The 27,184-nt window shown below is 57.0% G+C and overlaps 3 protein-coding genes and 1 non-coding gene across 5 annotated transcripts; 1 reads left to right on the top strand and 3 right to left on the bottom strand.

The window, feature by feature from the left end:
- Nucleotides 1-529: 529 nt before the first annotated feature.
- Nucleotides 530-8,220, top strand: NMRK2 (nicotinamide riboside kinase 2). The gene is made up of 9 exons (XM_059489566.1): nt 530-770; nt 2,107-2,147; nt 3,824-3,914; nt 5,008-5,056; nt 5,288-5,459; nt 6,271-6,342; nt 7,195-7,301; nt 7,699-7,784; nt 7,873-8,220. Exons 1-8 carry the CDS (start codon nt 720-722, stop codon nt 7,782-7,784), a joined length of 669 nt encoding a protein of 222 aa, XP_059345549.1. The 5' UTR covers nt 530-719; the 3' UTR covers nt 7,873-8,220.
- A 2,740-nt stretch (nt 8,221-10,960) lies between these two features.
- DAPK3 (death associated protein kinase 3) lies at nt 10,961-16,872 on the bottom strand. 2 transcript variants are annotated; one of them, XM_059489555.1, is made up of 9 exons: nt 16,857-16,872; nt 15,648-15,791; nt 14,321-14,681; nt 13,644-13,773; nt 13,443-13,491; nt 13,294-13,320; nt 13,042-13,194; nt 12,539-12,584; nt 10,961-12,401 (listed from the first exon to the last, which is right to left on the bottom strand). In XM_059489555.1, the coding sequence occupies exons 2-9, from the start codon at nt 15,707-15,709 to the stop codon at nt 11,859-11,861; spliced, it is 1,371 nt and encodes a 456-aa protein (XP_059345538.1). In that variant the 5' UTR covers nt 15,710-15,791; nt 16,857-16,872; the 3' UTR covers nt 10,961-11,858. The 2 variants fall into 2 exon arrangements, with proteins under 2 accessions (XP_059345538.1, XP_059345537.1); XM_059489554.1 differs by lacking the exon at nt 16,857-16,872 and adding an exon at nt 16,777-16,856.
- Nucleotides 16,873-17,030: 158 nt separating this feature from the next.
- Nucleotides 17,031-26,130, bottom strand: EEF2 (eukaryotic translation elongation factor 2). The gene is made up of 15 exons (XM_059489535.1): nt 26,012-26,130; nt 25,184-25,398; nt 24,332-24,513; nt 24,037-24,248; nt 23,193-23,371; nt 22,813-22,918; nt 22,451-22,564; nt 22,166-22,304; nt 21,361-21,556; nt 20,961-21,219; nt 20,638-20,745; nt 20,205-20,558; nt 19,398-19,580; nt 18,401-18,533; nt 17,031-17,677 (listed from the first exon to the last, which is right to left on the bottom strand). The coding sequence occupies exons 1-15, from the start codon at nt 26,012-26,014 to the stop codon at nt 17,484-17,486; spliced, it is 2,577 nt and encodes an 858-aa protein (XP_059345518.1). The 5' UTR covers nt 26,015-26,130; the 3' UTR covers nt 17,031-17,483.
- On the bottom strand, nt 22,688-22,756 carry LOC132084760 (small nucleolar RNA SNORD37). The gene has a single exon (XR_009420104.1). It is a non-coding gene; the product is annotated as a small nucleolar RNA SNORD37 (small nucleolar RNA).
- Nucleotides 26,131-27,184: the final 1,054 nt, after the last annotated feature.

Below are 27,184 nucleotides of genomic sequence, written 5' to 3'. Positions count from 1 at the left end.
CAGCTGGGCTGAGATAAAGGAGGTTTGAGGCCACAAACCTTCTTCATGCCTGAAAGAGAAAATTTAAATTTAAACACAGCTCAGGAGCAGGTCTGACTAAAAGTTAATGGTGTCAAAATAATTTGAGGAAAATTATATATATATAATTTTTTTTTCCTTCAGAAACTTCCCTTGGAATCCAGGATATTTGGATTTTACACTGTAAAAGCTGAAGACCCCAAGATAAAATGTCAAACAGGACCCCAAATACCCAAATTTGGTGTCACTGATTTTTTTACCATCCCTTTACAGCTCACTGTAGGAACCTTTAATATTTTTAACAGTGACCTTTTAATTCTGCCACACTGTGGTTTTATAACAAGGAAGAACAAGGCAAGATATTATTTAAAAATGCACATTGTAAACTTCAAAAATACTGTTGGAAAGCCTGACATTGCTCCAAGAACCCCTAATAAGAAATATCTGGAATAATTCAAATTAAAATACAGGTTCCACAAGGTGCAGAGTTAACTTACCTTAAAAAGCTTTATTTTATGTGAGTTAACTGGGGAGGAGGAGGAGGCTCTCTGGAGAGATAATAGTTTAGGAATTTGTGTCTATTTACAAAAAATAAACTGCTCCAAAAATTCCTTGTAAAGAGACATTCCAGGAAGATTCACTCCACATTCCTTTCTCTGAACAGCTGGACTGAAAAGGAAAAAAAATGTAAAAAAATTTCAATGTATTTCCTCCTTTTATTCCAGGAGTTTGGAGAAAAATTCCTTCCCTGGGTGAGTTTGAGATAATCAGATTTTTGGGGAATTGGGGAATAAAGGAGAGGAACTGGGGAATAAAGGAGGGGAGAGAGCAAGGGAAAAATCCCAATTTAATGATTTCCTCTGGGGCTCCCGGGATGGCGGCAGGGTGACATTTCCACCTGCCCCATGACTAATTTAGGAAAAGGAAGAGCTGGCCAAAAAGTTATTTTTGGCCACCACGGCGACGGGGCCAGCGAGGGAGAGGGACAGGTGCAGGGCCAGAGTGTGACATGGGGGTGGCACGAGCCCCCCAAAAAGGGGACATTGCAGGGTGGGCTGAAATTCCCCCAAAATGGGACTTTGCGGGGTGGCATTCCAACAAAAATGTGATTTTTGAAGGGGTTGAAGACTCTCTTTATCCCCAAAAATAAAAAAGTGGAGTTAGAGGGTTGGAACAGCACAAAGTGTGGCTTGAAATGTTGGCTGAAATCCTCCTAAATTGGGGCAGTGTGGGCTTGAACACCCCAAAAATGGGACACTGAAGGGTGGGTGGAAAAGCCCCTAAAATGTGGCACTGGGGGTGGGCTGGACCCCCCCAAAATGTGACATTTGGGAGTTAAAACCCTTTAAAATATGACATTGTCAGGTTGAACCCCCCCAAAATGTGACATTTGGTGGTTAAATCCCCCTAAAATGTGACACCGAGGGGTTGAAACCCTCCAAAATGTGACATTGAGGGGTTAAACCCCCCAAAATGTAATATTGAAGGGTTAAACCCCCTAAAGTGTGACATTGAGGGGTTCGACCCCACAATATGTGACACTGAGGGGTTGAGCCCCCCCAAAATGCAACATTGAGGGGTTAAATCCCCCTAAATGTGACATTGAGGGGTTGAACCCCCACAAAAAAGTGACCTTGAGGGGTTGAACCCCCCCCCCCCCCCGCAAATGTGACACTGAGGGGTTGAATGCTTCCAAAATGTGACACTGGGGGATTAAACCCCCTCAAAAAGTGACACCGAGGGGTTAAATCCCCATAAATGTGACACTGAGGGGTTAAATCCCCCAAAATGTGACATTGAGTGTTGAACCCCCCCCAAAAAGTGACATTGAGGCTTGGCCGGCCCTGCCCCGAGCGTGACATCGCGGCTCATGACGGTCACAGGGCTCCTCCGGGGCGGGGACACGGCCCTATAAATCCGCCCCAAAAGCGCCTTTTCCTCAATGAAAAGCTCGGGGAGGCAGAGCAGAGCCAGGGGAATAAGAAGGAGCAGGGACAGCGCGGGTTTTGTTCCGCTTTAAGTTCTTTTAGCCTTCCCGATTTTATTTTTTACCCCCCCCCCCCCTCCCTCGCCACATTGCGGCTCAAGAGGCGGCTCGGCGAAATGAAATATATTATAGGCATCGGAGGGTAAGTCTCTGCTAAAATCTGGCTTATTTTATGGTTTTCCTGGTTTAATTTTTGGGGGTTATTCATTTGGGATATAGGATTTGAGATATTTGAGGATATTCGGGATATAGGATTTGAGAGCTAATACAACTTTGATGAGTGTTAATTCGTGGTGCTTAAATACAGCAGGGTCTATTTAAGGCATACTTTAAAGACATCCACTTTTATATATTCTTTAATTTATATCTTAATATGTACTTTTAGACGTCCTTTTATTTGATATATCCTTTTATATATTTTATAGAATTTAAAGGATGGATGCTGCTTCAACGGAGAGCAGCACATCCTTTCATACAGACTTATCTATATACATTTTATATACTTATTTGTGTTATATACATATTTTTATATACAAATTTTATACGTTTATATATTTTTTGAGATACTTTCATCCAGTTTTATATATCCTTTTATAGTTTTAACAAGAGGGATGCTGAGATGGCAAAAACACTCAAGTAAATTTAGAGGCCAGATAGACCAAGAAAATTATTTTTAAATTTTCTCTGACAGACGAAGAGGGGGAAAATCCCGTTTCTAATAAAATGGGGTGGTGTATAAAGGGCATTGATTTTAATTTTAAAAAGTAGGATTTAAGGTGTGCTCGTGCTGGGACGGGGTGAGAGTGCGGCGGGAGAGTTCCGGAAATGGAACAGTGAAGGGTAATACGGGTTATTAGAATAATATATTAATAACATGCGACCGAGGGATTTGTACCGCCTCAGGTTTAAAAAAAAGGGAGGAATAGTTAAGTTATTTAGGGCTTTTATGTTAAACGGTTTATGGGGCGTGTGAGGGCAGCGAGGCCGCTCCATCTTGAGCAGCGGGGCTGCGGCTGTGAGGGACCGGCCATGGGGGCCCCGTTGCCTCTGGAGCCCGGGCTGTGAGGGACCGGCCATGGCGGCACCGCTCCCTCAGGAGCCTGGATTGTGAAGGACCGGCTTTGGCGGCCCCTCAGGTGTGCGGACTGTGAGGGACCAGCCACGGCGGCCCCGTAACTCTGAGGGACCAGCCATGGCGGCCCCTCGGGAACCCGGGCTGTGAGGGACCGGCCATGGCGGGCCGCGCGCGCGCGCTCCCCTCGGCGCCTCCGTTGCGCGCGCGCGGGAACCGGCGGGGCCGTTACACGCGGCCGAGCGCGCGCGCGCGCGGGGCGCTGGAAAGGGGCGGGACCGGGAGGGGCGGCCACAGCCAATCGGCAGCCGGGGAAAAGGCGGGGCTGGGATCGCAGCCAATCGGCGAGCGGCGCGGGAGGGGCGGGAAATTCGAACGGGGGGCGCGAGAGGGGATGGGGACCCTGAGGGTCAATGCCGGGGTCCCCTCAGGGGCTCCCTCAGGCTCCGTGCCCGGGTCCCCTCAGGGGCTGCCGGGCGGCGTTCGGATCCCTCAGGGTCAATTCCCGGGTCCCCTCAGGGGCTCCCTCAGGCTCCGTGCCCGGGTCCCCTCAGGGGCTGCCGGGCGGGGTTCGGATGCCTCACGGTCAATTCCTGGGTCCCCTCAGGGGCTCCCGCCGCCGGGCGGGGTTCGGATCCCTCAGGGCTCGGCTCCTTCAGCGGTGTCCGCCCCGCCGCGGGTCCCGGGGGCTCCCAGACCGGTTCTAATGCCATTCTTCCACCTCTGTCTCGCCCCGCTCCCTGCAGGGTCACCAATGGTGGCAAAACCACCTTGACCAACAGGCTCGTCAAGGCGCTGCCCAACTGCTGCGTGGTCCATCAGGATGATTTCTTCAAGGTGAGTCTCCTCTTCCTTGCAGCGTTGGTTGTACATGCAGGGCAAGTAAATTTTGACAGCTTAGGAGTCACAAGCTTTCTGGTTTTGTGGGGGGTTTTATATATATATTTGATTTTTAAATGACTGGGCAGGTGGGGAGTTCCTGACCTTTATAAATGCCACAGGAGCCTTTAAGTGTTAACAACAGATTTAAATTTAGTACTGAATTCAGGCAGAGGTTATTTACTGTGCTCTGCATGAATGATTTTCTCCATATTGGGATTTCCCACGTTATTTTATTAAATTAAGAATGAGAGTGCTAAATTATGCTTCAAGATTTAAGCACCTCTATACTGGTTTAAATACAGAAAGGGGGTTTATGGGGGAGCTTTTATAGTTCTGTACCAGAACCCAATTAAAATATTGCAGAGATTAATGCAGAAGACTTTCACTGCCTTCTGCCTGGGAGTGCAGAGCGTTCCTAAACCCTGCACATTTCATGGGAATGAGGATATCCCTGGACCCCACCACCCGTGGAAGTCCAAGGGATGCAGGGATGGACTTGGAGCACTTGTGGGTCATCCCCAAAACATGAATTGCCCCAGCATGGTGTGCTCAGTGTGTGCTGCACAGATTTGATCACTTAGGAGCCCTTGGGGGAGGCATTCTGTATGATTTTCCACAAAAATCTGTAACTTCTCTTTTGAGTGAATGCCAACACGAGGAAAGCAGTAACTGAGCAACCAAAGTACTGCCATACCCTCCTGCATTTTTATTAGAGTTCAAATACCTACTCTTCAAAAAACCACACATTCTAACGCTTATTTAACCGTATCAGCACTTTAAAACTCCTGTATTATTTGCAAACAACACCCTGTAGCAGTGCACCGATTAACATAAAAATCTTTACCCAGAGTGGTTTGAGTGAGCCAAGGGAGCTTCCCAGTTGGGGTTGGGGCAGGCTGGGGCTGTGGCTGTCCCTGCAGGCCCAGCTGGGGCTGTGGCTGGCAGTGCCAGGGGTGGTTGTGTGGCAGTGGTGCCAGGTGCCGATGGCATCGGAGGGAACTGGTCCCGCTGAGGTTGCAGCAATGTTTTATTGCTCACTATATTTCAGCCACAAGATCAAATAGAAGTCGGGGAAGACGGCTTTAAGCAGTGGGATGGTAAGAGCAGTGTTCCCTATAGGATGCAGTAATGTATATTCTTTTCCTAAGTATTTCTTCTTTTTTTTTTTCTTTTTTTTTTTTTTTTTTTTTGTTATTAAAAGCTTTAACAGTAAATTTCTGTAATTGTAACTTTACCGAGCTCAATCTGTTTTAATTCTTTGGAGCCCGTGGTGTGTGATGGTGTTTGATGGTGTCCCTTTTTCCCACCCACCCCTTTCTCCTGAGCAGTGTTGGATTCCCTGGACATGGAGGCCCTGGTGAGCACAGTGCGGGCCTGGATTGAGAACCCAGTGAAGTTTGCCCGCTCGCACGGGGTGAATGTCACACCTGGCTCCAGAGAGCCAGCCTCCCAAGATATCCATATATTGGTCATTGAAGGCTTCCTGCTCTATAATTACAAGTAAGGTTTGGAGAACTCTTCGTGGTTTGCCAGGGGAGATCCTTAAATCCCTCGTGCCAGAGCTAAAACTCCTTTTTACTAATTTCCCCTTCCTGCCTTGTTCTGAATTCTCATCCCGGAGAGTTTCCTGCTGAAAAATGTAAAATTAACTCCTAAGTGTAGAAGTGAGGTGAATTTAAGTTCTGATTTAGGGCAGAGCCTTGAACTCCAGGGGAGTTTCAGAGCAGGAATTTTGCAGGTTTCCCCTCATCCCCCCACCTTGGTGAGAGGAAGGCAATAATCCATTCCCTGCCTGGAATCTGCTGGAATTTGGGAACAGCTCTCTGCTGTGCTTGTTTAACACTGACTGCACTGAGCTCAGTGAGAGGAGCAAGTGGGGCAGAGACAGCTCCTGGGTGTTTGTGGAGAACCACGGAATCCCAGAAGGGTTTGGAAGGGACCTTAAAGCCCGTCCAGCCTGGCCTTGGGCACTTCTATGAACGTGAGCTGAGGAGTTGCCCTGTCCCAGATTTTGCTGCAAACTGATTTTGGAATGGTGTAGGAAGAGCCAGGGTTCCCAGCCTGATCCTCCACAGGATCCCCTCTGATCCCCCTCAGGACCAGTGGGGGTGTTTGGGTGGGAAAAGTCCCTGCTTGGGCCATTCTGCCCTTCAGAAAGGAGCTTTCCATGGTTTTGAGTTAACAAACCCTTGGCTTGTCTTCAACAGACACAAACCCCATAGAGGCAGAGAGATTTCTGTGGTGTCTGGGCTGATTTCATGCTTTTTGCTGTCGTTAAAAGTGACATCTCCACGTTCTGTCCCCTCCCCAGACCTCTGATCGAGCTGTTTGACCTTCGCTACTACCTGGCAGTGCCCTACGACGAGTGCAAGAGGAGGAGGAGGTGAGAACATCCCAGGGTGGCATCCAGCCCTGCCCTCCTGTCCTTCACACTGCTCTGGGTCATGGAGGCGTGCAGGGGCTGGGGTTGGAAGGACCTTGAAGGTCCTTAAAGGTCATCTCATGGAATCATGGAGGGGTTGGAAGGACCTTGAAGGTCCTTAGAGGTCATCTCATTGAATCATGGAGGGGTTGGAAGGACCTTGAAGGTCCTTAGAGGTCATCTCATGGAGGGGTTGGGGTTGGAAGGACCTTGAAGGTCCTTAGAGGTCATCTCATGGGATCATGGAGGGGTTGGAAGGACCTTGAAGGTCCTTAGAGGTCATCTCATGGAGGGGTTGGGGTTGGAAGGACCTTGAAGGTCCTTAGAGGTCATCTCATGGAATCATGGAGGGGTTGGAAGGACCTTAAAGGTGATCCTATGAAATCATGGAGTGTTGGGGTTGGAAGGACCTTAAAGGTCATCTCATGGAGGCCCTGCTATGGCAGGGACACCTCCCACCACCCCAGGCTGGCCCTGGGCACTGCCAGGGACGGACATTCACGGTTCTGGGATGTGTTGGTGCCATGAGCTGGATTTGAGTGGAAATTGGACCAGAAGGGGAGGAAGGGAGTTTGATGTGGTCAGCCTGGAATGATGGGCTGGGCTTGGAGAGGACCTGAGGTGGAGCCCAGCCGTGAACCCCTCACCACTGACCACGTCCCCAGGTGCCCACACACAGCCATGGGCACTCCAGCACTGCCTGGGCAGCCTGTGCTGATCCCTCACAACCCTTTCCATGAGAATTTATTTTCCCAGCTGCACCCAGGCCCCTCCCTGAATGAATTAATTCCTTCTCCATGTTATTAATTGCAGTACACGGAATTACACCGTGCCCGACCCCCCGGGGCTCTTCGACGGCCACGTGTGGCCCATGTACCTCAAACACAGGAAGGAGATGGAGGACTCGGGGGTGGATGTGGGTGAGTGTTCCCCAAACACAAATCCTTCGCTCCTGGCACTGGGATTGAAGGAAGTGGGTGATTTCATTTCAGGAGACTTCCACTGGGATGATGCAGGGGGATATTTTTACTGCCAAGTTGTAATCCTGGCCTACTTTGGATAAATGCTGGCAGTTTTAGAGCTAAGAACTTCTCTCCTTTGTTTTGTACCCTTAAAGACTCAGAGGGGACAAAAAAGTCCAAAAGCAAAAGAAGGGATTTATAATGGATAAGGATTTCATAGGCCATTGTATTTTCTGGATGGGTCTGTTTTTCCAAGTCGTCCTTTGGGTCAATAAAATATGAAATATTTAAAAACTAATCTCCCAAAATCTTATCCTGCTGGAAAGCCCAGCCTGACTCCCCCTTTGTCTCCCAGTTTATTTAGATGGCCTGAAGTCCAGGGATGAACTCTACAACCAAGTGTTTGAAGACATTCACAACAAGCTCCTAAATTGCTCATAGGTAACTAAACTGCAGAGGGTGGAGGATGAGGGATTGTTCAGGGAATTTCACAGTTTGGGGCTCACCCTTCTTCCCTTCACCTTTGCAGGGTTGGGAGGACCCCGAAGATCCGTGTACAGCGATGTAAATAATACTGGGAAGTGGGAGTGGGAATTTGGGTGAACTCCTCTCCCACTGCCCTTTGGCAAGTCCCTTCTGTATATAATTGAAAACTGAGGATAACTTATTCCCGCCACATGGACAGGATGGCCTGGGTGGGGTTTATTTTTTAATTATTTTATATTCTGCTGGCTTACAGAGAAGCTGGAAACGGCATTTTTATAGCAGAGCAAGTAGAGCTGTGCTGGGAAAACAAAGAGAGCTGCTGCAGACAGAAAGGCTTCGTGCAAGGCTTGTTTGTAACATCACCAACTCAGTAAAAATCCACTTCAGTCTCCTTTTGAGGCCCTGGTTTAATTCATCACTCAGCTTTGTTGCAATAAAATGGGTGTGAAGCTCACCCGGAACACAACAGCAGCCCCTTTTTCCTGGGTGTGTGGAAATCCTCAAAGCTCCTTGCACGTGTCACTGCTTGGGTTTGGGTGCTCACATGGCCCAGCCAGGTGGGAATGGCTCAGTTTGTGAATTTAAACCATGAGGTGAACGGGGGGATTTCTGAGGGAATGAGAAGTGAGAACTGTGCTTCCCTTGGAGCCATTTCAGGCATTAAAGGTAAAACAGCATCCAGATTTCAGCCTGAGAGAGGGCAGTGCCATCCCTGAAGAGAAATGAGAACTGTGCTTCCCTTGGAGCCATTTCAGGCATTAAAGGTAAAACAACATCCAGATTTCAGCCTCAGAGAGGGCAGTGCCATCCCTGAACCTGTGTGGGGCCTGCCATACAACATTTTGGGGCCTGAATTAAAAAGCAGCTGCTTTTAATTAATTAATTTTAGTTAATAACCCAAAAACCCACCAAGGGGGGCTTTCAGCAGCCCGAGGGGAGCCAGATCCATCTCCTCGTGCTCGTCCCACCCCGATGGTTTCCCCGTTGTCCCAGGCAGGGATGGCACGGCCAGAAAGGGATGTGGGGACACCACGCCACAGTGATGGCACTGTCCCCAGGCAGGGACACTGCTGTGAGCTGTCACCCTGGGGAGCCCTGCCCAGAGCTCAGCAGAGCCCAGGGGATGCAGCCGGGGCTTTCCCTCTGCCTGCACCCGTTGGTTTAAGGGCACAGAAGCGTTTGGGGTTTGTGAAGACGTATAAGGGAAAAGCCCTCGCTCCCATCTCCTGCCAAACTCTGGGAAGCAGAAATGGGAGCCTAAAAAAGGAATTTTGGTGTCTGTCCACAGAGGGAAAACGTCACGGGGGGGTGGCAGCTCCAGCTGCTGAGAGGGGCTGGAGCAGAACGTCCTGGGAATGTCACAGTGCTGGAACCGCCAGGGGCAGCACAGCCCGTTCCTGCGGGCCTCAGGATGAGGAGATTTGTGCCATCATGAATCACACCCCAAATTCTCCTTTTTTAGAGCTATTCTGGTGTCATTCTGTGCACCCACGTGAGTGAGATCCCCCTGCTGCTCCGGGGCTGGGGTGAACGACCGGTGACTTCCAGGAGCCTTTTGGGAGTGTGAAACCCAAAGCCTGGGCAGGAGGAGAACGCAGGAAATGTTTCTCACTATGTGCCCTTTGCCCAGCCCGGGAACAGCCGGGGCTATGGGATTTCCATACATCCTTTCACCCACTGCCCCTGCAGAGCTGGGGCTGCACCAGCCCCACAAACAGGGCCCGGGTGGGCACCCTGAGCCCCCAGGTGTCCCCTCACTCACGTGGCCAGGGCTGGTGGCCCTGCTGGACACTGGGACAGCCCGGTCACCTCCCCTGGCAGCCAAGAGCCTTGGCAGGGAACACCAGGCAGATTAAATGATCACAGGTCCACGTGTGCCGTGCACGGGGGTGAAACCTGCACCTGCTGGGACGTCAGCAGGGACAGGGACAGGGGGCACAGCCCCCCTGGTCCCCAGGGAGCCACAGGGGACACAAAACAGTGACAAACCCTAAATGGAGCAAATCCCCTGGGCCCGGAGCTGAGCTGGAGGTGAAGCCACCCTGGCCAGCCAGGGGGACGCCTGCCATGCACTGGCATTTGGCATTTGGCTGGTGATTCCCCAGATCAAATTCTGCTGGAGCTGGGCTCCAGGGGCCGCAGGCAGTCGGGAAGCCCGTGGTGCTCCCAGGGAAAACGTGCTCCCTGCCTTGGTAAATGGGGAAATGTGCTCCCTGCCTTGGTAAATGGGAACCGTGCTCCCTGCGGTGGTAAACGGGGAAATGTGCTCCCTGCTCTGGTAAATGGGAAATGTGCTCCCTGCGGTGGTAAACGGGGAAATGTGCTCCCTGCTCTGGTAAATGGGGAAATGTGCTCCCTGCTCTGGTAAATGGGGAAATGTGCTCCCTGCTCTGGTAAATGGGGAAATGTGCTCCCTGCTCTGGTAAATGGGGAAATGTGCTCCCTGCCCTGGTAAATGGGGAAATGTGCTCCCTGCCCTGGTAAATGGGAACCGTGCTCCCTGCCCTGGTAAATGGGAACCGTGCTCCCTGCCCTGGTAAATGGGAACCGTGCTCCCTGCCCTGGTAAATGGGGAAATGTGCTCCCTGCTCTGGTAAATGGGAAATGTGCTCCCTGCCCTGGTAAATGGGAACCGTGCTCCCTGCCCTGGTAAATGGGAAATGTGCTCCCTGCTCTGGTAAATGGGGAAATGTGCTCCCTGCCCTGGTAAATGGGAACCGTGCTCCCTGCTCTGGTAAATGGGGAAATGTGCTCCCTGCCCTGGTAAATGGGAACTGTGCTCCCTGCCCTGGTAAATGGGAACCGTGCTCCCTGCCCTGGTGTTCTCTGGAACGTGAGAATGGTTTGGGACCTGGCTCCCCCTGTCCCCAGGAGTGAGGGATCTGAGGCACGAGGAGCTGGGGGCTCCCCCAGCCTGGGAACACCCCACAAAGCACCCCCAGACCTCCCTCCATGCCCACAGCGAGCTCACCCACCAGCACTGGGTTTCACAAGGAATAAAAAGCATTTTTCTCCCCAAATTAAGGAATTCCCTCTGGGATAGGAGCACAGTGGGGGAGTTGTCACCACAGGGCACATCCTTATCTCCCTCCCAAGCCCTGTCCCACCATGGCAGGAGCTGAGGCAGCCACCCCACTACACAGAAACCTTTATTGTGGGAAAAGGGGGAGCCAGGGCTGGGACAGGGGGACAAGGGGTGCAGCAGCCTGGGGGGAATGTGGGGTGCAGGGGGGCTGCGGAGCGTGAGGCCACGCAGGGATCAGTCCTTGGTCCCAGCCCGTGCATGGCTGCTGCTGCAGTGCAGAGGGGAGCTCTGCACACCAACCCCCCCATGGGGCACTGGGGCAGCTCGGGGACCCGGGTGACAGGGGGGGACAAACGTCCTGGGGAGTGCAGGAACAGGAGCCAGAGAGGAGCTGCACGTGGCACAGCCCCAGCACCCTGAGGGGGGGCTCCAGGGAGGCACAAACCCCCCCTTAACACCGAGCTGGGGCACTGCCCGGGGGTGAGCAGGGGCACCGGGGGTGAGCAGGGGCACCAGGAGCAGCCCCAGCCCCAGGAGGTGAGCAGGGGCACCGGGGGTGAGCAGGGGCACTGGGGAGCAGCCCCAGCCCCAAGGAAGGAGCAGGGGGAGCGGGGAGCAGCAGAGCCCCCAGGGATGAGCAGGGGCACCAGGGGTGAGCAGGGGCACCAGGAGCAGCCCCAGCCCCAGGAGGTGAGCAGGGGCACCAGGAGCAGCCCCAGCCCCCAGGGAGGAGCAGGGGGAGTGGGGAGCAGCGCAGCCCCCGGGGATGAGCAGGGGCACCAGGGGTGAGCAGGGGCACCAGGAGCAGCCCCAGCCCCCAGGAAGGAGCAGGGGGAGCGGGAAGCAGCGCAGCCCCCGGGGATGAGCAGGGGCACCAGGAGCAGCCCCAGCCCCAGGAGGTGAGCAGGAGCACCGGGGATGAGCAGGGGCACCAGGAGCAGCCCCAGCCCCCAGGGAGGAGCAGAGGGAGTGGGGAGCAGCGCAGCCCCCGGGGATGAGCAGGGTTAGCGGATGCTGCCGTCGCCCTCGCTGCTCTGCAGCTTCTCCCTCTCGATGGACCACACCAGCTCCTGCACAAACTTCATCTCCGAGGCCACCTGCTTGGCCAGGGCCTCGTAGTGGTTCTCCAGCTTGCGGTAGCGCCGCTTGAGCCCGTTGGCCGCCTGCACCACGCTCTTGGTCTCCTCCTGCGCCTGCTTCTTCAGCGCCTCCGTCTTGTGCAGCTCCTGCCGGATCTGCCGCAGGTCCTGGCTGATGCTCTCGTTCTCCTCTTTGTACCACGACTCCTTCTCCTCGTAGATGGACAGCAGCGCCTCGATGTCCTCCTGGAAGGACTTCTTGTTCCTCCCCAGCTCTCGGAGGCTCTCCTCGGCCGCAGCCACCTCCTCCATGACCTTGGAGAAGCGCTCGAAGTTGATGTAGGTGTTGTTGGGGGGCATGCTGGAGTGGGATTTGATGGTGTACTCCTTGAGGCGCGTGGTCTTCAGCCGGCGCCGCTCGGGCTTCTTGCCGCTGTCCTCGTTGCGCACGTTCCTCCTCTTGATCACCTGTGGCAGGGACAGCGGTGGCTGCAGCAGCGTCACAGGCAGTGACACCAAACTGGTCCCCACAGGGCTGGGGGAGCAGCAGAGCCCTGGCCTCGGGGGGTCAGGCACCCAAAAATGCTGATTCTTGGACTTCTCACCTTAATCCAAGGGTGCTCTAGGCTCTGGGCGATGGTCATTCGCTTCCTGTAAACACAGCACGGCTGGGATCAGGGCAGAGGCTCTGCTCCTCTCTCCCTGTTACAGCCCTGCAAAAGCAGCTTGGATCCTGTGATTGAGCCTTGCTGCACTCAGGGCCCTCCAGGCAGGGGCTGCATCCAGCCCCCAACCCCTCAAACTGCCTCCCAAGGGAAACAGGCAGAGGATGATGTGGGAACCTCCTGTCCCCACTGCTCCTTCCCAAACCCGGAGCCCAGCTCAAACCCCCCCCAAACCCCAGTGGAGCTCCTGCACCCTCGGGGTGATCCCAGAATTCACCCCACCCTGGTGCAGGCAGGGGAGAGGGAGCTGCCTGTGCACAGCAGGGTGGGCAGGGGGGACTGTCCCCTCTCCCAGAGACACCCCCAGCTCTGCTCCCTGTCCCTCACTGGGGGGACTGTCCCCTCTCCCAGAGACACCCCCAGCTCTGCTCCCTGTCCCTCACTTGGGGTCCTTGACCAGCAGGCGGCGGATGAAGTCCTTGGCCAGCTCGCTGGTGTTGCTGAAATATTCCTCATCGAAGTCGTAGTTGACAGCAGAGATGTTGGTCAGCGTCTCCTGCTTTGTCTCCCCCAGGAACGGGGAGGCTCCGCTCAGCCTGAGGAGAGAGTGGGTTGGGACACCCCAAAAAGGCTCCAGCCCGAGGTGGGGGGCTCGTCCTGCAGCCCTGTCCCCTCCAGAGCTGCCTCATACTCACAGGATGTAGGTGATGACCCCGATGCTCCTGGAAGAGAGAGGGGGAGGAGGATGAAGTCCCACAGAGGAGGATGAAGTCCCACAGAGCTTTTGGCATGAGGGGTTTGGCTGCTGGAGCCATGGAAGGGGTTCAGGAGGGGAATCACTCACCACATGTCGGCCTCCAGCCCCAGGGGCTCGTAGTTCACAATTTCTGGGGCTTTAGGAGGAAAGGGGAGAAAATGGATTTATTGTGGGGGAAGGAAGCCTGGCCCCATGGACACATCCTGGCAGCAGCACCAGAGTGCTGGGTGTCTCTCCAGGGTTAATCCAAAGCTTTCAGTACCCCGAGAAGCCCCCAGGAATGCTCACCTACAAACTCTGGGGTCCCAAAGATATTCTTGAACTCGTTGCCAGCCTCAATCTTGTGGGCAATCCCAAAGTCGATGAGTTTGATGCGAGGGTTTGGCACGTTCTTGTCCAGCAGCATGATGTTCTCTGGCTGTGGGGGGAGAGGAGCTGGGGCTGTCCCTACACAGCAGCCTGGGAAGCTGCCCTGGGCTCCTCATTCCAGAGGAGAGGATGAGTGCCTCAAATTAGGAGAGATCCCAAACACTAGAGTGGAAGGATGACTGCCTCAAGCTGGGAGAGATCCCAAGCACCAGAGAGGATGTGCCTCAAATGGGGAGAGATCCCAAGCACCAAAGGAGAGGATGAGATCCCAAGCACCAGCCCCACTGCTCTGCAGGAGTGCACTGACCCTCACTGATTTCCAGACCCCACCTGGGGGCCCATCCCTGCTCCCAGAGCTGAACACAGGGTGTCTGCAGCTCCCAGAGCCCACCTGGGGGCCCATCCCTGCTCCCAGAGTGGTGTCTGCAGCTCCCAGAGCCCACCTGGGGCCCATCCCTGCTCCCAGCGTGGTGTCTGCAGCTCCCAGAGCCCACCTGGGGCCCATCCCTGCTCCCAGGGTGGTGTCTGCAGCTCCCAGAGCCCACCTGGGGCCCATCCCTGCTCCCAGCGTGGTGTCTGCAGCTCCCAGAGCTCACCTTGAGGTCGAAGTGGGCGATGCGCTTGGAGTGCAGGTAGTGCACCCCGTCCAGGATCTGCTTGAGGAACTGCGTGGCCTCCTCCTCCGTCAGCGACTCCTTCTCGGCCAGGAAGTCGAAGAGCTCCCCGCCGGACACCAGCTCCAGGATGAGCACCACGTCGGTCTTGTTCTCGAAGATGTCGTGCAGGGTGATGATGTTGGGGTGCTGGATCTCGCGCAGGATGTCCACCTCACGCTCGATCTCCTCGCGGCTCACGCCCCTGCGGCTGGACGACAGCCGCCGCTTCTTGATGAACTTGGCCGCGTACTCCAGCCCCGTCTTCCTCTCCCGGCACTTCCTGACGATGGCGAACTGCCCGCTGCGGGGAGAGGGAGCTCAGCACGTCCTGCCTGGGCGCTGCAGGAGGGGCACTGCACGATGGGCACTGCACGATGGGCACTGCAGGATGAGGGTTTCATCCCAGGAGTGCCATGAGCTGGGATCTGGGGATGCCCACCCACTCCTGGAGCAAACCCCAGGCTTTGGGGTCTTGGGAGACCCCAAAGCCCTGACGGAGAAGGCAGGTGGAGGGGAAATACCTGAAATCAGAGAGACTGCACATGGACCTGAGACTCTTTTACACCTTTATCCATCCCTGAATCATGGCCAGGGAAACTCCTTTATACCTTTATACATCTCTGGATTATGGCCAGGGAGACTCCTTTATCCATCCCTGAATCATGGCCAGGGAAACTCCTTTATACCTTTATACAGCCCAGGATCGTGGCCAGGCACCTGCACAGCCCTGGGGGACAGAGTGGGTCCAGCCACGGCCACCACATCCCTCCCCATGGCTCACAAACAACCCCAGCCACAGAGAGGCAAAAGAACCTGCAGCAACTCCTGCAAGTTCCTCTGCTTTGATAAAAACCCACTTAAGTGACCCAGAACGCTTTTGCTGCCCCAGCGCCCGCGGGGCTGGCGCGGCCGAGGCAGCGCTGGAGGATCCCGAGGCAGGCGGCTCCCCCAGCGCCGCCTCTGCATCCCGGCTGATTAAATCCCATCTGGGCTCTGAGTCACCCTGGATCCCTCCCACAGGCGCGGGGCCAGGCGAGGAGAGCCGGAAGCCGCCAGCCCCGGACCGGAGCTCCGCCGGGAACAACGTTAATTAACGCTTTTAAAAAAACCTCCATCCGCCAGAGATGCCTGACTGTGCACAGCCCCGGCCCTGCTGCCTGCAGAGGGGCACAGGGACAGCGCGGGGACCCAGCAGGCGGATCCAGCGGAGCCCCCGGCAGGGCTGCAGCCATGGAGACCCCCGAGAAGGCAGCGGGATGAGCCTCACCTGCCCAGCTCCTCTCCCATCTCATAGAAATCCTCCACGCTCTCCTGGCGGAAGGTGGACATGGCTGCGGGGCCCTCGGAGCGGGAGCCGCCCCGCCGCTGCCAGCGCTGGGTGTCAGGAGCGGGAGCAGCCGGGGATCAGCACCTGTGGCACCGGGAACGGGGGGGCTGAGTCCCGGAGATCACACTGATAGCCAAGGACGAGCACCGGGAACGGGGGGGCTGAGTCCCGGAGATCACACTGATAGCCAAGGACGAGCACCGGGAACGGGGGGCTGAGTCCCGGAGATCACACTGATAGTCACGGACCAGCACCGGGAACAGGGGGCTGAGTCCCGGAGCTCACACCGACACCCAGCACAGGGATCCCGGGGGATGCACAGCCCCGGGCCGGGCGGCAGAACCACGGGCTCATTCCCTGGTCTCACCACACCCCAAAAAGCCCGGGGATAGAGAAGGGAAGGGGGCCACGGCCTCTCCCTGCTCCACAGGCCCCACACCCGCTGTCCACCCAATCCTCATCCCTTTCCTGGCCCATTTCCCCTCCGCTGACCCTCCCTGCCCCACAGCCCCCAGACCCACTCAGCTCCCGATCCCTGCACATCCCTTTGCAGCCCCACAGCCCCTCCCCACCCAATTCCCCAGAGCCCCTCTCGCACCCACAGCCCCCCAGTCCCTCCCCGTCCCTTCCCTTCTCCACATCCCCCCCATCCCAATCCCCGCCCCTCCTTTTCCAGCCCCACAGCCCCTCCCCACCCCAATTCCCCAGAGCCCCTCTCGCACCCACATCCCCCAGTCCCTCCCCATCCCAATCCCTACCCCTCCTTTTCCAGCCCCTCCCAATCCGCTCCCACACAGCCCCTCCCTATCCCACAGGCCCCCCAATCCCTCTCCACCCCTCTCCCGACCCGCAGCCCCTCCCAGCCCCACAGCCCCCACACCCACAGCCCCCCCGTTCCTCCTTTCCTTCCCCACGCCACCCCACAGGCCTCACCACCCCCACGCACCGCTCCCCGCGCCATCCCTCGCTCCCCACGCCACGCAGCCTCCGTCCATCACCCCTCTCCCGCCCGCACGGCCCCTCCCGGCCTCTCCCGGACCCCTCATCAGCACCGGCCCCCGTTCCCAACCTGGGCCGCCGCCGCCCGCGCCGCCACCGCCACATTCCAGCACAGCAGGCCACGCCCCCTCCCACACCGACCACGCCCACCTCCGCATGAAGCCACGCCCACATCGCAGCACCCCATTCATCCAAGCCTCGCCCACTCCCGTCGGAGGCCCCGCCCCGCGGCTCGCGGCCGAGTGGGCGGAGCCAAAGTGGCACCACCCCTTCACTCCCACCAGAGGGCGCCACCCTCACCCTTAAAACGCCCCAAAAATTCACTTTTCGTCACCATTTATCCAATTTTATTAATTCCAGTGGCACTAATACAGGCGGCGATGGGCACGACGGACAGTCACGCTGCAGATAAGGCATCCTCACCCCCTCTCTCTTTCCCCCCATTTTCCTTGTCCTCTTTAAGCACGCCCCCACTCCCTTCTAGGCCATTCTGCAGCAGTATTTTTTTTTTTTTTTTGAGTCAAATAAATACAGAATTGGGCAGATCTAGTGGAAATGTTTTAGTTACAATGGCAAAGATGAGTCATGTGCAACACAGAAACCTATAAGGCTTTTTTTTTTCTTTTTGTTTGTTTTCCTCATTTGAAGTTCTCAAAATCGCTATGAAACCCATTTAATTAACAAGATGGTGGTCACAGGCGCCTAGCCCCTGGCGGCATGGGTGATAACGCTAATTAATTAAATTTTTCCTGCTCTCCCAGAGTTCCATGAGTGTCATTAGAGTTTGTCCAGGAAGTTGTCGAGGGCAGGGATTCCTTCCTTGAGCCCTTTGCGCTTGCGGGTCTCGGCCACCACCTGGGCTGGCCGGGTGGCACTGTCGAAGGGGTCCCCGGGCAGGATCTGCCAGTGGTCAAAGACACACTGGGGGAAGGCCTGGCCACCCGTGTTGGACCTCAGATCTGCTGTGAAACCTGTGAGGGACAAGACAAAACGTGAGGTGGGACAGGAGTGGTTGTAGTTCAATGTTGCGTCCATGGATAGATCTTTCCTCCTTTCCATGGAGGAACCCTGAGCAGCTCTCAAAAGCCTCCTGAGATCCCAACCAATGGGAGGTGGGAATGGAAAAAACGCTCCAGGAAGAACTTAGAGACCATTCCAACGCCTAAAACTGGAGAGGGACTTTGGACAAGCATATGGAAGGACAGGACACAGGGAATGGATTCCCACTGCCAGTGGGCAGGGATAGATGGGATATTGGGAAGGGATTGCTGGCTGGGAAGGGCTGGGATGAATTCCCAGAGCAGGTGTGGCTGCCCCTGGATCCCTGGAAATGTCCAAGGCCAGGGACAGTGGAAGGTGTCCCTGCCCATGGCAGGGGTGGCACTGAAGACACTGAAATGTCCCTTCCAACCTAAAATGTTCTGCACCCTTGGTCTCTTCTCCCAGGCAACAAGTGACAGGATGAGAGGGAACAGCCCCAAGCTGTACCAAGGGAGGGTTGGAGATTTCTAGGTTAAGTTTTCCCCCAGAAGGATGGTCAAGCCTGGCACGGCTGCCCAGGGCAGTGCTGGAGTCCCCGTCTGTGTGGATGTGGCACCTGGGCACACGGCTCAGTGCTGGGTGAACAGCTCAACCCAAGGATCTCCTGAGGCCCTGCCCAGGGCTGTCCCTCCCAGGATGGCCCCAGCACTCACCGAAGGACTCATTGACAGGCAGGTACGCCTTGACCACGAACATGGGGGTCCCGGCCACCTGGGTCTCCTCAAACACGTGGCCACGTTTCCTGTTCAGCACTCCATAGATGCCTCCCACCACCTGCTCCGGGCACTGCAGGAGAGACCAGGGTCAGGACTGCACCCAGCTGCTGTTCCCCCTTCCCTCAGGGCTGGCAGGGGCTGGGCTGTGTTGTGATTTCAGGGTTTACCTCAGAACCTGGGTCCCTCCCCTGAAAATTCCCTCCCAGGTGTGTCAGTCCCCTCTCCTTTCCCCTCCCTGACCCCTGCCCAGCACTGTCTGTCAGTCCTGGAATTCCAGAAGGGATTGGGCAGATTCAAAGGATGCCCTCTACCCCTGGGGGGCATTGGGCCATCCAGGTGTCCTTTGTCCCTTTGTCCCTCCCCTCCTGTCCCTGGTCGGTGGCTCCCTGACCCTTGGGGTTCAAAGGAACAGCAACCAGGGGCTCAGGGAGTTCTGCTGGAGCTGGTGCTGCATTCAGAGGCCAGAATAAAGCTCTGGATCCAAACCCTCCATCAGAACCGACTCCTTTCCTTCACCATTGCCTTAAAGCTTCTCCACAGAGGGAAACCTGAGGAGCAGCCCCTCCACAGGAGGGAGCTCCATCCCACCACCACCAGAGCTCCTGCAGGCCTGGACTTGTCCCCATGGGCCCAGCTGCAGCACCCAGCCAGCCAAAACTGTCTGTGGGGTGAAACACCACACACCCACCAGCCCAAAGTGTCTGTGGGGTGAAACACCACACACCCAGCCAGCCCAAAGTGTCTGTGGGGTGAAACACCACACACCCAGCCAGCCCAAAGTGTCTGTGGGGTGAAACACCACACACCCAGCCAGCCAAAGGTGTCTCTGGGGTCAAACACCACAGTACCACTATTAGGTTCAGCACCAAGGGCCAGCCAAGCTGAGGCGGGTCCCACCTGTGATACTGGTGACTACCCCACCAGGGCTGCTCACCTGGATCTCCACCAGGTAGATGGGCTCCATGAGGCGGGGCTGGGCGGTCAGCACGCAGGCGTAGAGGCAGCGCCGCGCCGTGGGGATGATCTGGCCGCCGCCGCGGTGGATGGCGTCGGCGTGCAGGGTCACGTCGTGCACGTCGAAACGCACGGCGCGCATGTTCTCCTCACACAGCACCCCCTGCCAGGGCACGACGGGGGCACACGTCACCAACCTGGGCACTGCCACATGGGTGCTGCTGCCCTGGCTCACAGGAGCGCCGTGGAAGCGGCTCCTTGAGCAGCAAGCCCACCCAGGTGCCGCTCCATCTCCCTGCTGAGGGATAAACCTTCAAACCTACAAAGGTTGGACTCTGGGAGGTCTTTCCCAACTTAAGGGGCACCAGCTCCCAAACCTGTGCCATCACTGCAGCATCCTTGTGATCAGCTGAGGTTCAAGCCACAAGAGCTGTCACACATTTATGGTGCTGAAACCCAAGTATTTGGCCAAGGGAAATGGGGTGTTTTTTGGTCTCAGTAATGTCATAGAAGTTGCTGGCTCGGAATCTCCCTCAGACTGAAACTGAATGGTAAACAGGAAAATGAATTCTCCTGTTGCTGCTCCCAGTTTGTCAATTTACCCTGCAGTCCTGTCTAATCCTGAAAATAATTGCTAGATAAGGCCAAGACCCTCAGAGCATCTTTCCTCCTGAAGCCAACTGTGTTATTCACTGGCCTGTCCAGATATTACATTTTGCTCCATGAGAAGCATTACAAAAATAAGGATGTGTTGAACCCTGGATGCCACCAAGACACCATGCCTCACCTCCTTGGTGGCCCACTGGAAGCCGGCCACCACGCTGTCCTTGATCTCGTTGAGGTACTGCACTCCCTTGGTGATGTCGGTGAGGATGTTGGGGCCGGTGCCGTCGGGCCCGAAGCACCAGATCTTCCTGGCCTCGGTGACGTCCCACTCGTACTTCTCGGCCAGGTACCGCGCCCGCTGCTTCAGCTCCTGGCGCGCCGACACCTCGCCCTTGTCGATGTCCTCGGCCAGCCCGTCGGGGAAGGGCCGCGCCTTCATGTACAGCCGGTTGTGTTTGTTGGGGGACTTGGAAAGGCACATCACGTTGGACTCCTCGCTGACTGTCTCGCGGTACGACACCACGGGATCCGATTTCTGCGGGACAGGGGGGTGTGAGGAACCACAGCTGGACAAACCCCCAACCCTGAGCTCAGCCAGCACTCAGCCTCTCTACCTTAATGGGGATGCAGGCGTGGTCCTCCTCCAGGTCCTTCAGGCAGATCTCCAGGTGCAGCTCCCCAGCGCCAGCGATGATGTGCTCCCCAGACTCCTCAATGATGCACTGGGAACAGCGGGTGAAGCTTCAGAATGAGCCACAGCCACAAACACCAGCAACACCCTCTGCCTGTCTGTGTTTGACCCACAGAGCTACCTCTAGATGTTCTCCCCACCGATCTGCTGGTATCACAGCACCAAGCCAGGGACCAACACCCAACTCAATACTTCCCCAGGAGTGGAGGCAGCATCCTTAGATCCGTCCCTGCACCATGCACTCACCTGCACCATGGGGTCAGACTTGGCCAGGCGCTTCAGCCCCTCCACCAGCTTGGGCAGGTCGGCCGGGTTCTTGGCCTCCACGGCCACGCGCACCACGGGGCTGACGCTGAACTTCATCACCCTCATGTTGTGGGCGTGCTCGAAGGTGGTGATGGTTCCAGTCTTCACCAGGAACTGGTCCACACCAACCAGCCCCACGATGTTTCCACAAGGCACGTCCTCGATGGGCTCCACGTAGCGGCCCATCATGAGAATGGTCCTGAAGGGAAAGGTGGGTTAGTGAGGTTGGGATGGGGAGGAGATCCCAGTGAGCCCATAACCAAGCACCTTGACAGGCCTCAGACATGAGAAGAGACCTGAGACAGCACAAGGACCCCTCAACACCGCAGCCAGGACACACCTTTGAATTGGCTTCAGGTACAGATCCTCCTTCTTGCCAGGGGTGTAGTTTGGTCCCATGATTCTGACTTTCAAGCCAGTAGAGACGAGACCAGAGAAGACACGGCCGAAAGCGTAGAAACGTCCCTTGTCAGAGGTTGGCACCATTTTGGAGATGTACATCATCAGGGGGCCTTTGGGGTCACAGTTCTTAATGCCTGGCAGGGGAGAGAGACCAGGTTAGCGCAGAGGTATTGATGGATCTGGTACCCAGCCCAAACCCCAACTCAAGACTTGCACCCACTGTCACAGCCCAAGGGTTTTTGTCTGGACAAGAGGAAATGGAGAATGGCTTCCCACTACCAGAGGGCAGGAATAGATGGGACATTGGGAAGGCATTGTTCCCTGGGAGGCACAGGGTGCCCAGAGCAGCTGTGGCTGCTCCTGGATCCCTGGAAGTGCCCAAGGCCAAGCTGGATGGGGCTTGGAGCAGCCTGGGAATGTGGGAGGTGTCCCTGCCATGGCAGGAGATGGGGCTGACCTCCAAGATCTCTTCCAAACCAATCTATTCTGAGATTCCATGGAAGATCACATCACCAAGGAATGTCTTCAACAAATCCAGGCTCAGATGGACCCTCTGGCTACTCTGAGATTACTCAGTCAGCTCAGTGCTCCAGAACCGAGCTGTGAGCCACTAAACTGTTTGATCCATGCTAGAAAAGATACAGACTCAATCCCAGACACTCCTGAGCTGTGCACATGGAGAACAAGCTGGTTACAGGCGTGCTGGAGCTGAGGCCTGGCAGCAAAGCAGCAGCTCCTCCTACCTATGGCAGCCTCATCGTCAGGGGGGCCCTCGTAGAGCAGCTCGCAGCGATACTTCTGGGCTGTGACGGGGGAAGGCAGGTGGATGGTGATCATCTGCAGCAGGGCATCTCCAGCTGGCAGCCACCGCCTCATCACGGCCTGGGCAGAGCAGCAGGACCCAGTCAGAGGGTTCCCAACAGGGTTCACCTCCTCCTCCTTCCCCACCTCCCAAGTAGGTTGATGTTGACACAGCTGGAGCAGCACAACTGCTCAGCTGCTCCCCAGAGAACTCAAACCAGCCTCACCTTCAGCAGGGGTTTGCCCTCCTTGTCCTTGTCCTCACTGTCCAGCTTGATGTCCAGTTTCTCAATCAGTTTAGCAGCCTCTTCCTTCTTGAAGTTCATGATTGCATCGAAAACCTGCGACAAGAGCAGCCATTGGAGCACTGACCCAGTTTGGAGTAGCTGCACCTGCAGAGAACTCCTGCTCCTCCTCAGCACCCAGCCTCCCCCCAGCGGACACAGCCCATGTGCCCCCAGGTGTGTCAGACAGCTGAATTTCTTCAATCAAACACGTCAGGTCAAAGTGAAGAAATTTTCCATCATCACGCACGGAATAGAAGCGCAGAGTGGGAGGTGCCGGCCAAGGAGGAACCTGAGGAACTCACCTTGAAGATGGGGTCAAGGATGAGCTGGCAGAAGGTCCTGGGCAGTTTCTTTCCATCAGGGCTGGTGGCAGATTTGCTGAATTTGCCAGTAGCAGGGTCAAAGTATCTGTGGAGAGAAGGAAATCAGACAAATGTCCACGCTCAGGTCAGCTCCAGACACACAGCTTGTCCTGCCTGCTCAGGGCACAGCCCAGGGCTGCTGAGGAAGAGCCATTTCCTGCCTTCCCTCTCCTTCAGCCTTCCAGCACTCACCCAAATGTAATTAACTCCTGTTAAACCAGGCACAACCACACCCTGCCCCCTTTACCCACCCTCTGCAGGGCCAGGCTGCAGCCATGCAGAGCTGATCTGGAATTCAATCACCACCATCCCCTCCTCACCTGTCTCCCCACAGCTTCTTCATCATGTCCTCGACTTTCTTGGCACGCTCGGCCGGGCTGAGCTGGGCATCTCCCTTGGCAGCAAACTTTGCCACGTACATCTCAGCAAACTGCTTCAGGGTGAAGGCCCAGCCGTGCAGGCCTGAGCCAAAGCCCACGGTCCCGAGCACCGGGTCAATCTGAGGGGGAACAGCAGAGCTGGGTCAGGGGGGCAGCCTCAGCCCATCCCAAAACACCCCAGTACAAAATGGGCCTCCAGGACACTGAGATTCTGGATAGTTCTGTGCCAGTGACCACTCTGAGGGCTGGGACAGGCACCAGTTTAGCTTTGCACCATAGAATCGGGTTGGTTTTCCTCCACTCCCAGCAGGTGTGTGCTCAGGTTCATGTGCAGGTAGGATTCCCATCCTTCCCAGGAGGAGCAGGAAGGCTTGGACACCTCCAGCTTGTCCTCAGAACCTGACACCCACAGCCCTGCTCCCTTCCCAGGAACATTAAGGTGGGAAGGCACCATTAGGACCATCCCATTCCACCCCTGCCATGAGCAGGGACACCTTCCACAACCCCAGGGTGCTCCAAGCCCCGTCCAGCCTGGCCTTGGACTCTTTAGGGACTGGGCAGCCACAGCTGCTCTGGGCACCAATCCCAACCTTTATTTGCTCAGGCTTTGAACAGGAAATTTGGGAGGGGAGCCAGCAGGAGCCCCAAGCCATCCCAAGCCTGGGAGCTCAGGCACCCTCACAATCTCACAATCCCGTCCTCCACCTGGGACAGGGAATTCTCCCTGAGGGAGCTGCTCCCTCTCCCCACAGTGGCTCCATCCCATGCCCAGAGGCTCCCTCACCATGATGTTGCCCATGGGGCCGCTCTCTCCCTCTCCGTAGGTGGAGATGATGACGTTGACGTTCTCCACGATGCGCTGGAAGGTCTGGTACAGCTCCTCTGGCTCCAGCTGCAGCTCCAGCAGCGCTCTGTCCATCTTGTTCATCATCAGCACGGGCTTGATCCTCTCGGCGATGGCCTGACGCAGCACGGTCTCTGTCTGCACGCACACGCCTGCCAAACACAGCCGCAGTTAGCAGTGAGCTACCCCCAGCTCCAAATCCCCCAAAATCCTCTCCAGCTGCACGAAACCTCACCAGAGACACAGTCCACGACGACCAGGGCACCGTCAGTGACTCGCAGAGCTGCAGTGACCTCTGAGGAGAAGTCCACGTGCCCAGGGGAGTCAATGAGGTTGATCAAGAAACCAGAACCATCCTTGCTCTGCTTGATGAAGGCCAAGTCGTTCTCAGAGAGCTCATAGAACAGAGAAATGGCTCTGAAAGAAAGAGAAACCATTAAAATGATGATCTGTGTTGTTCTTCTCTGAAGTTTAGAAGTGTTTTGCCCCACACAAACTGCTGCCACCACTGGAGGTGGCACCTAGTGCTCTGCTCTGGTTGACAAGGATGGAGTTGGTGACCTTGGAGATCTTTTCCAACCCGAATGCTGGGCTCCAGGATTTCCTCAAGTGTATTCCAGGGAGGTCAGGGTGTGAGATAACAGGAGCACAGACTACAACCTGTCCTTCCTCAACCACAACATCCTCCAGAATCCCAACCTCCTCCAACTCCCTGCAGTCCTCCAGCACCCATAAAGGGTTCCATTCCCAATTCATTTATTTAAGGTTTTCTTACTAATCTAAACCCTTTTTCAGCCCCAGAGTCCTCACACTCCCTGTGGCAGCACAGCCACCAGGAACATCCCCAGAGATGCTCCCAAGGTCTCCACACCACATCCACGGTTCATCCAACAATCCTGGTGCTCAAGTGGGAGGATGAAGCTCCTGCTTCCCCAGCAAAGAACTGCTCAGTGATTGAGCACAAGTTTGCTCCACCATTCAAGACCCTCATGAGCAGAGATGAGCTTCTGGACTAGACCAAATTTTCTTCCACTTCCTGGAGGAGCCCAGCCCAGGGAGCAGCAGGAGCCCGAGGGAGGGCACTCACGTGGATTTGATGGTGATGCACCGCTCCTGCTCGTCCTTGCGGGTGTCGGTGAATCGGGTCTCGCCGGCCCGAGCCGAGGCGATGATCCCGGCCTTGCACACCAGGGAATCCGTCAGCGTGGACTTGCCGTGGTCCACGTGGGCGATCACGGACATGTTCCTGATGTTGGCCTTTTTGTCCATGATGGCCCGTATCTGGTCTACTGTGAAGTTCACCTTGAGGGAGGGGAGAAGGGGGACTCAGCGCGTACAAAACCAGCTTTGGCGATTCCAAGGAAGCCGAATCGCCCATAAATACCTGCCATAATCACGGTGACACCACCTCTGCCTGGCTGACAACACAACCCGCAGCAAGGGCACCGCAGCGGGGCTGCGGCACCAACCCCTCCCTGCCCCGTGTCCCTCAAGCCGCGGTGTCAGCGGGTACGGGGCACAAATCGCCCCCAAAGCCGAGCCCGGGCCGGTGCGGGTGCCGGTGACAGCCCAGACCGCAGCGTTACATAAGGCATGACCGGCACCGCAGCGCCGCGTCTCCGGCGCCGCCACCGCGCTGCCACATCAGTGCGGCCGCTCCCGAGACCCGCGGGCCAACGGCAGCCCCGGCACCGACACCGGCGGCTCCTGCCGGCTCCGGGGATGTCACGGCCTTCCAGACCGGCCCCCTCTCGCCGCCCCACCCTCGCCCCGCAGCCGCGGCCCAGCCCGGCAGCACAGGCCGCAGCCGCCACCGTGTGACCCGCGGCGGCCGCGGAACCGCCATCCCCGGCGATACGGGAAGTGCGGCGGCCGCTGATCCCGCCGGGAGCGGCGGGGGGCGGCGGGGGCTCACCATGGTGGCGGATGGCGGCGGATGCTGCGGGGCGGGGGGGTCACGGCAATGGCGGCGGCTCGGCCCTGTCTCGCTGGCGAGCGCAGAGCGGGCGGAAGAGAGCGCTGACGTCAGCCGGAGCCCTCTTATAGGGCGGCGGCGCCGAGGGGCGGGGCCTGCGCAGAGCGCGTGCGCTGCCGCGCCGCTCTATCCCGCGGACTCTATGGTCGGGAGGCTGTTCCGCCTCGCCGGCACCACGTGGGTGTTCCCGCGGCTGCACCGGGACCGCAGCGAGGCGACACCGGGGGAACAGCGACCGGCAGCGACAGCCCCGCCCCGCCCCGGCTGCAGCGGGTTGAAAGTCACGCCGTTAGCGGGAGGGGCGAAGAACCTGCCCGGGGCACCGGGGTCGGTGAGGCCGCCCTCAGAGCCGGGCACGGGGGCTCGGCACTAGCAGAAGGCGGTACGGCCGAGCCCGGTGGCACGCAGCGGCTCTGGGCACCGGAGGGTCCGGCCCGCCCCGCCCCGGTCCCGCAGGGTGCCCGCAGTGCGCATGCTCCGGCCGGGCCGGTGCTGCAGCGCCCCCTGCGGGCGGGGAGGAGCGCGGGGGCAGCACCGGCCGGAGCTCCCGCCGGGCCCGGGGACACCGGGCTGGCACCGAGCTCAGCGCCCGGGCTGCAAACCGTCCCTGTGCGCCCTCATCCGCCTTAGAGCCGGCAGGAATCACGGAGTGAATGGTTTGGGTCGGAAGGGACACGGAGGAACAGCCAGTGCCGTGGCAGGGATGTTCCACCATCCCAGGGGCCTCCAGCCTGGCCTTGGGCACTGCCAGGGATCCAGGGGCAGCCACAGCTGCTCTGGGAATTCCATCCCAGCCCTTTCCCACCCTCCCAGCCAGGAATTCCATCCCAAAATCCCATCCAGCCCTGCCCCCTGGCAGTGGGAGCCATTCCCTCTGAGCTGTCCCTCTGTCCCTCGTCTCTCTCTGTGTTTCTTGTTGGGTCCCTCCAGGTCCTGGAGGCCACAATGAGCTCACCCCAAAGCCGCTCCTCTCCGGGCTGGACAATCCCAGTTCTGTCTCTGGCAGCTCCCAAAGCCCCAGCACAGCCCCAGGCTGCCCGTGTGAGGCAGGGACAGGCAGGACGGCCATGGAGGGACACCCAGGATGGCTCTGGGCCCAGCTCTGCCACCGTG

The sequence above is a fragment of the Ammospiza nelsoni genome, chromosome 27 (genome assembly GCF_027579445.1).
Source record: "Ammospiza nelsoni isolate bAmmNel1 chromosome 27, bAmmNel1.pri, whole genome shotgun sequence".
In the NCBI taxonomy this organism is placed as follows: Eukaryota; Metazoa; Chordata; class Aves; order Passeriformes; family Passerellidae; genus Ammospiza; species Ammospiza nelsoni.
Note: the sequence above shows the minus strand (reverse complement) of the source record. Positions and strands in the feature narration are given on the sequence as shown.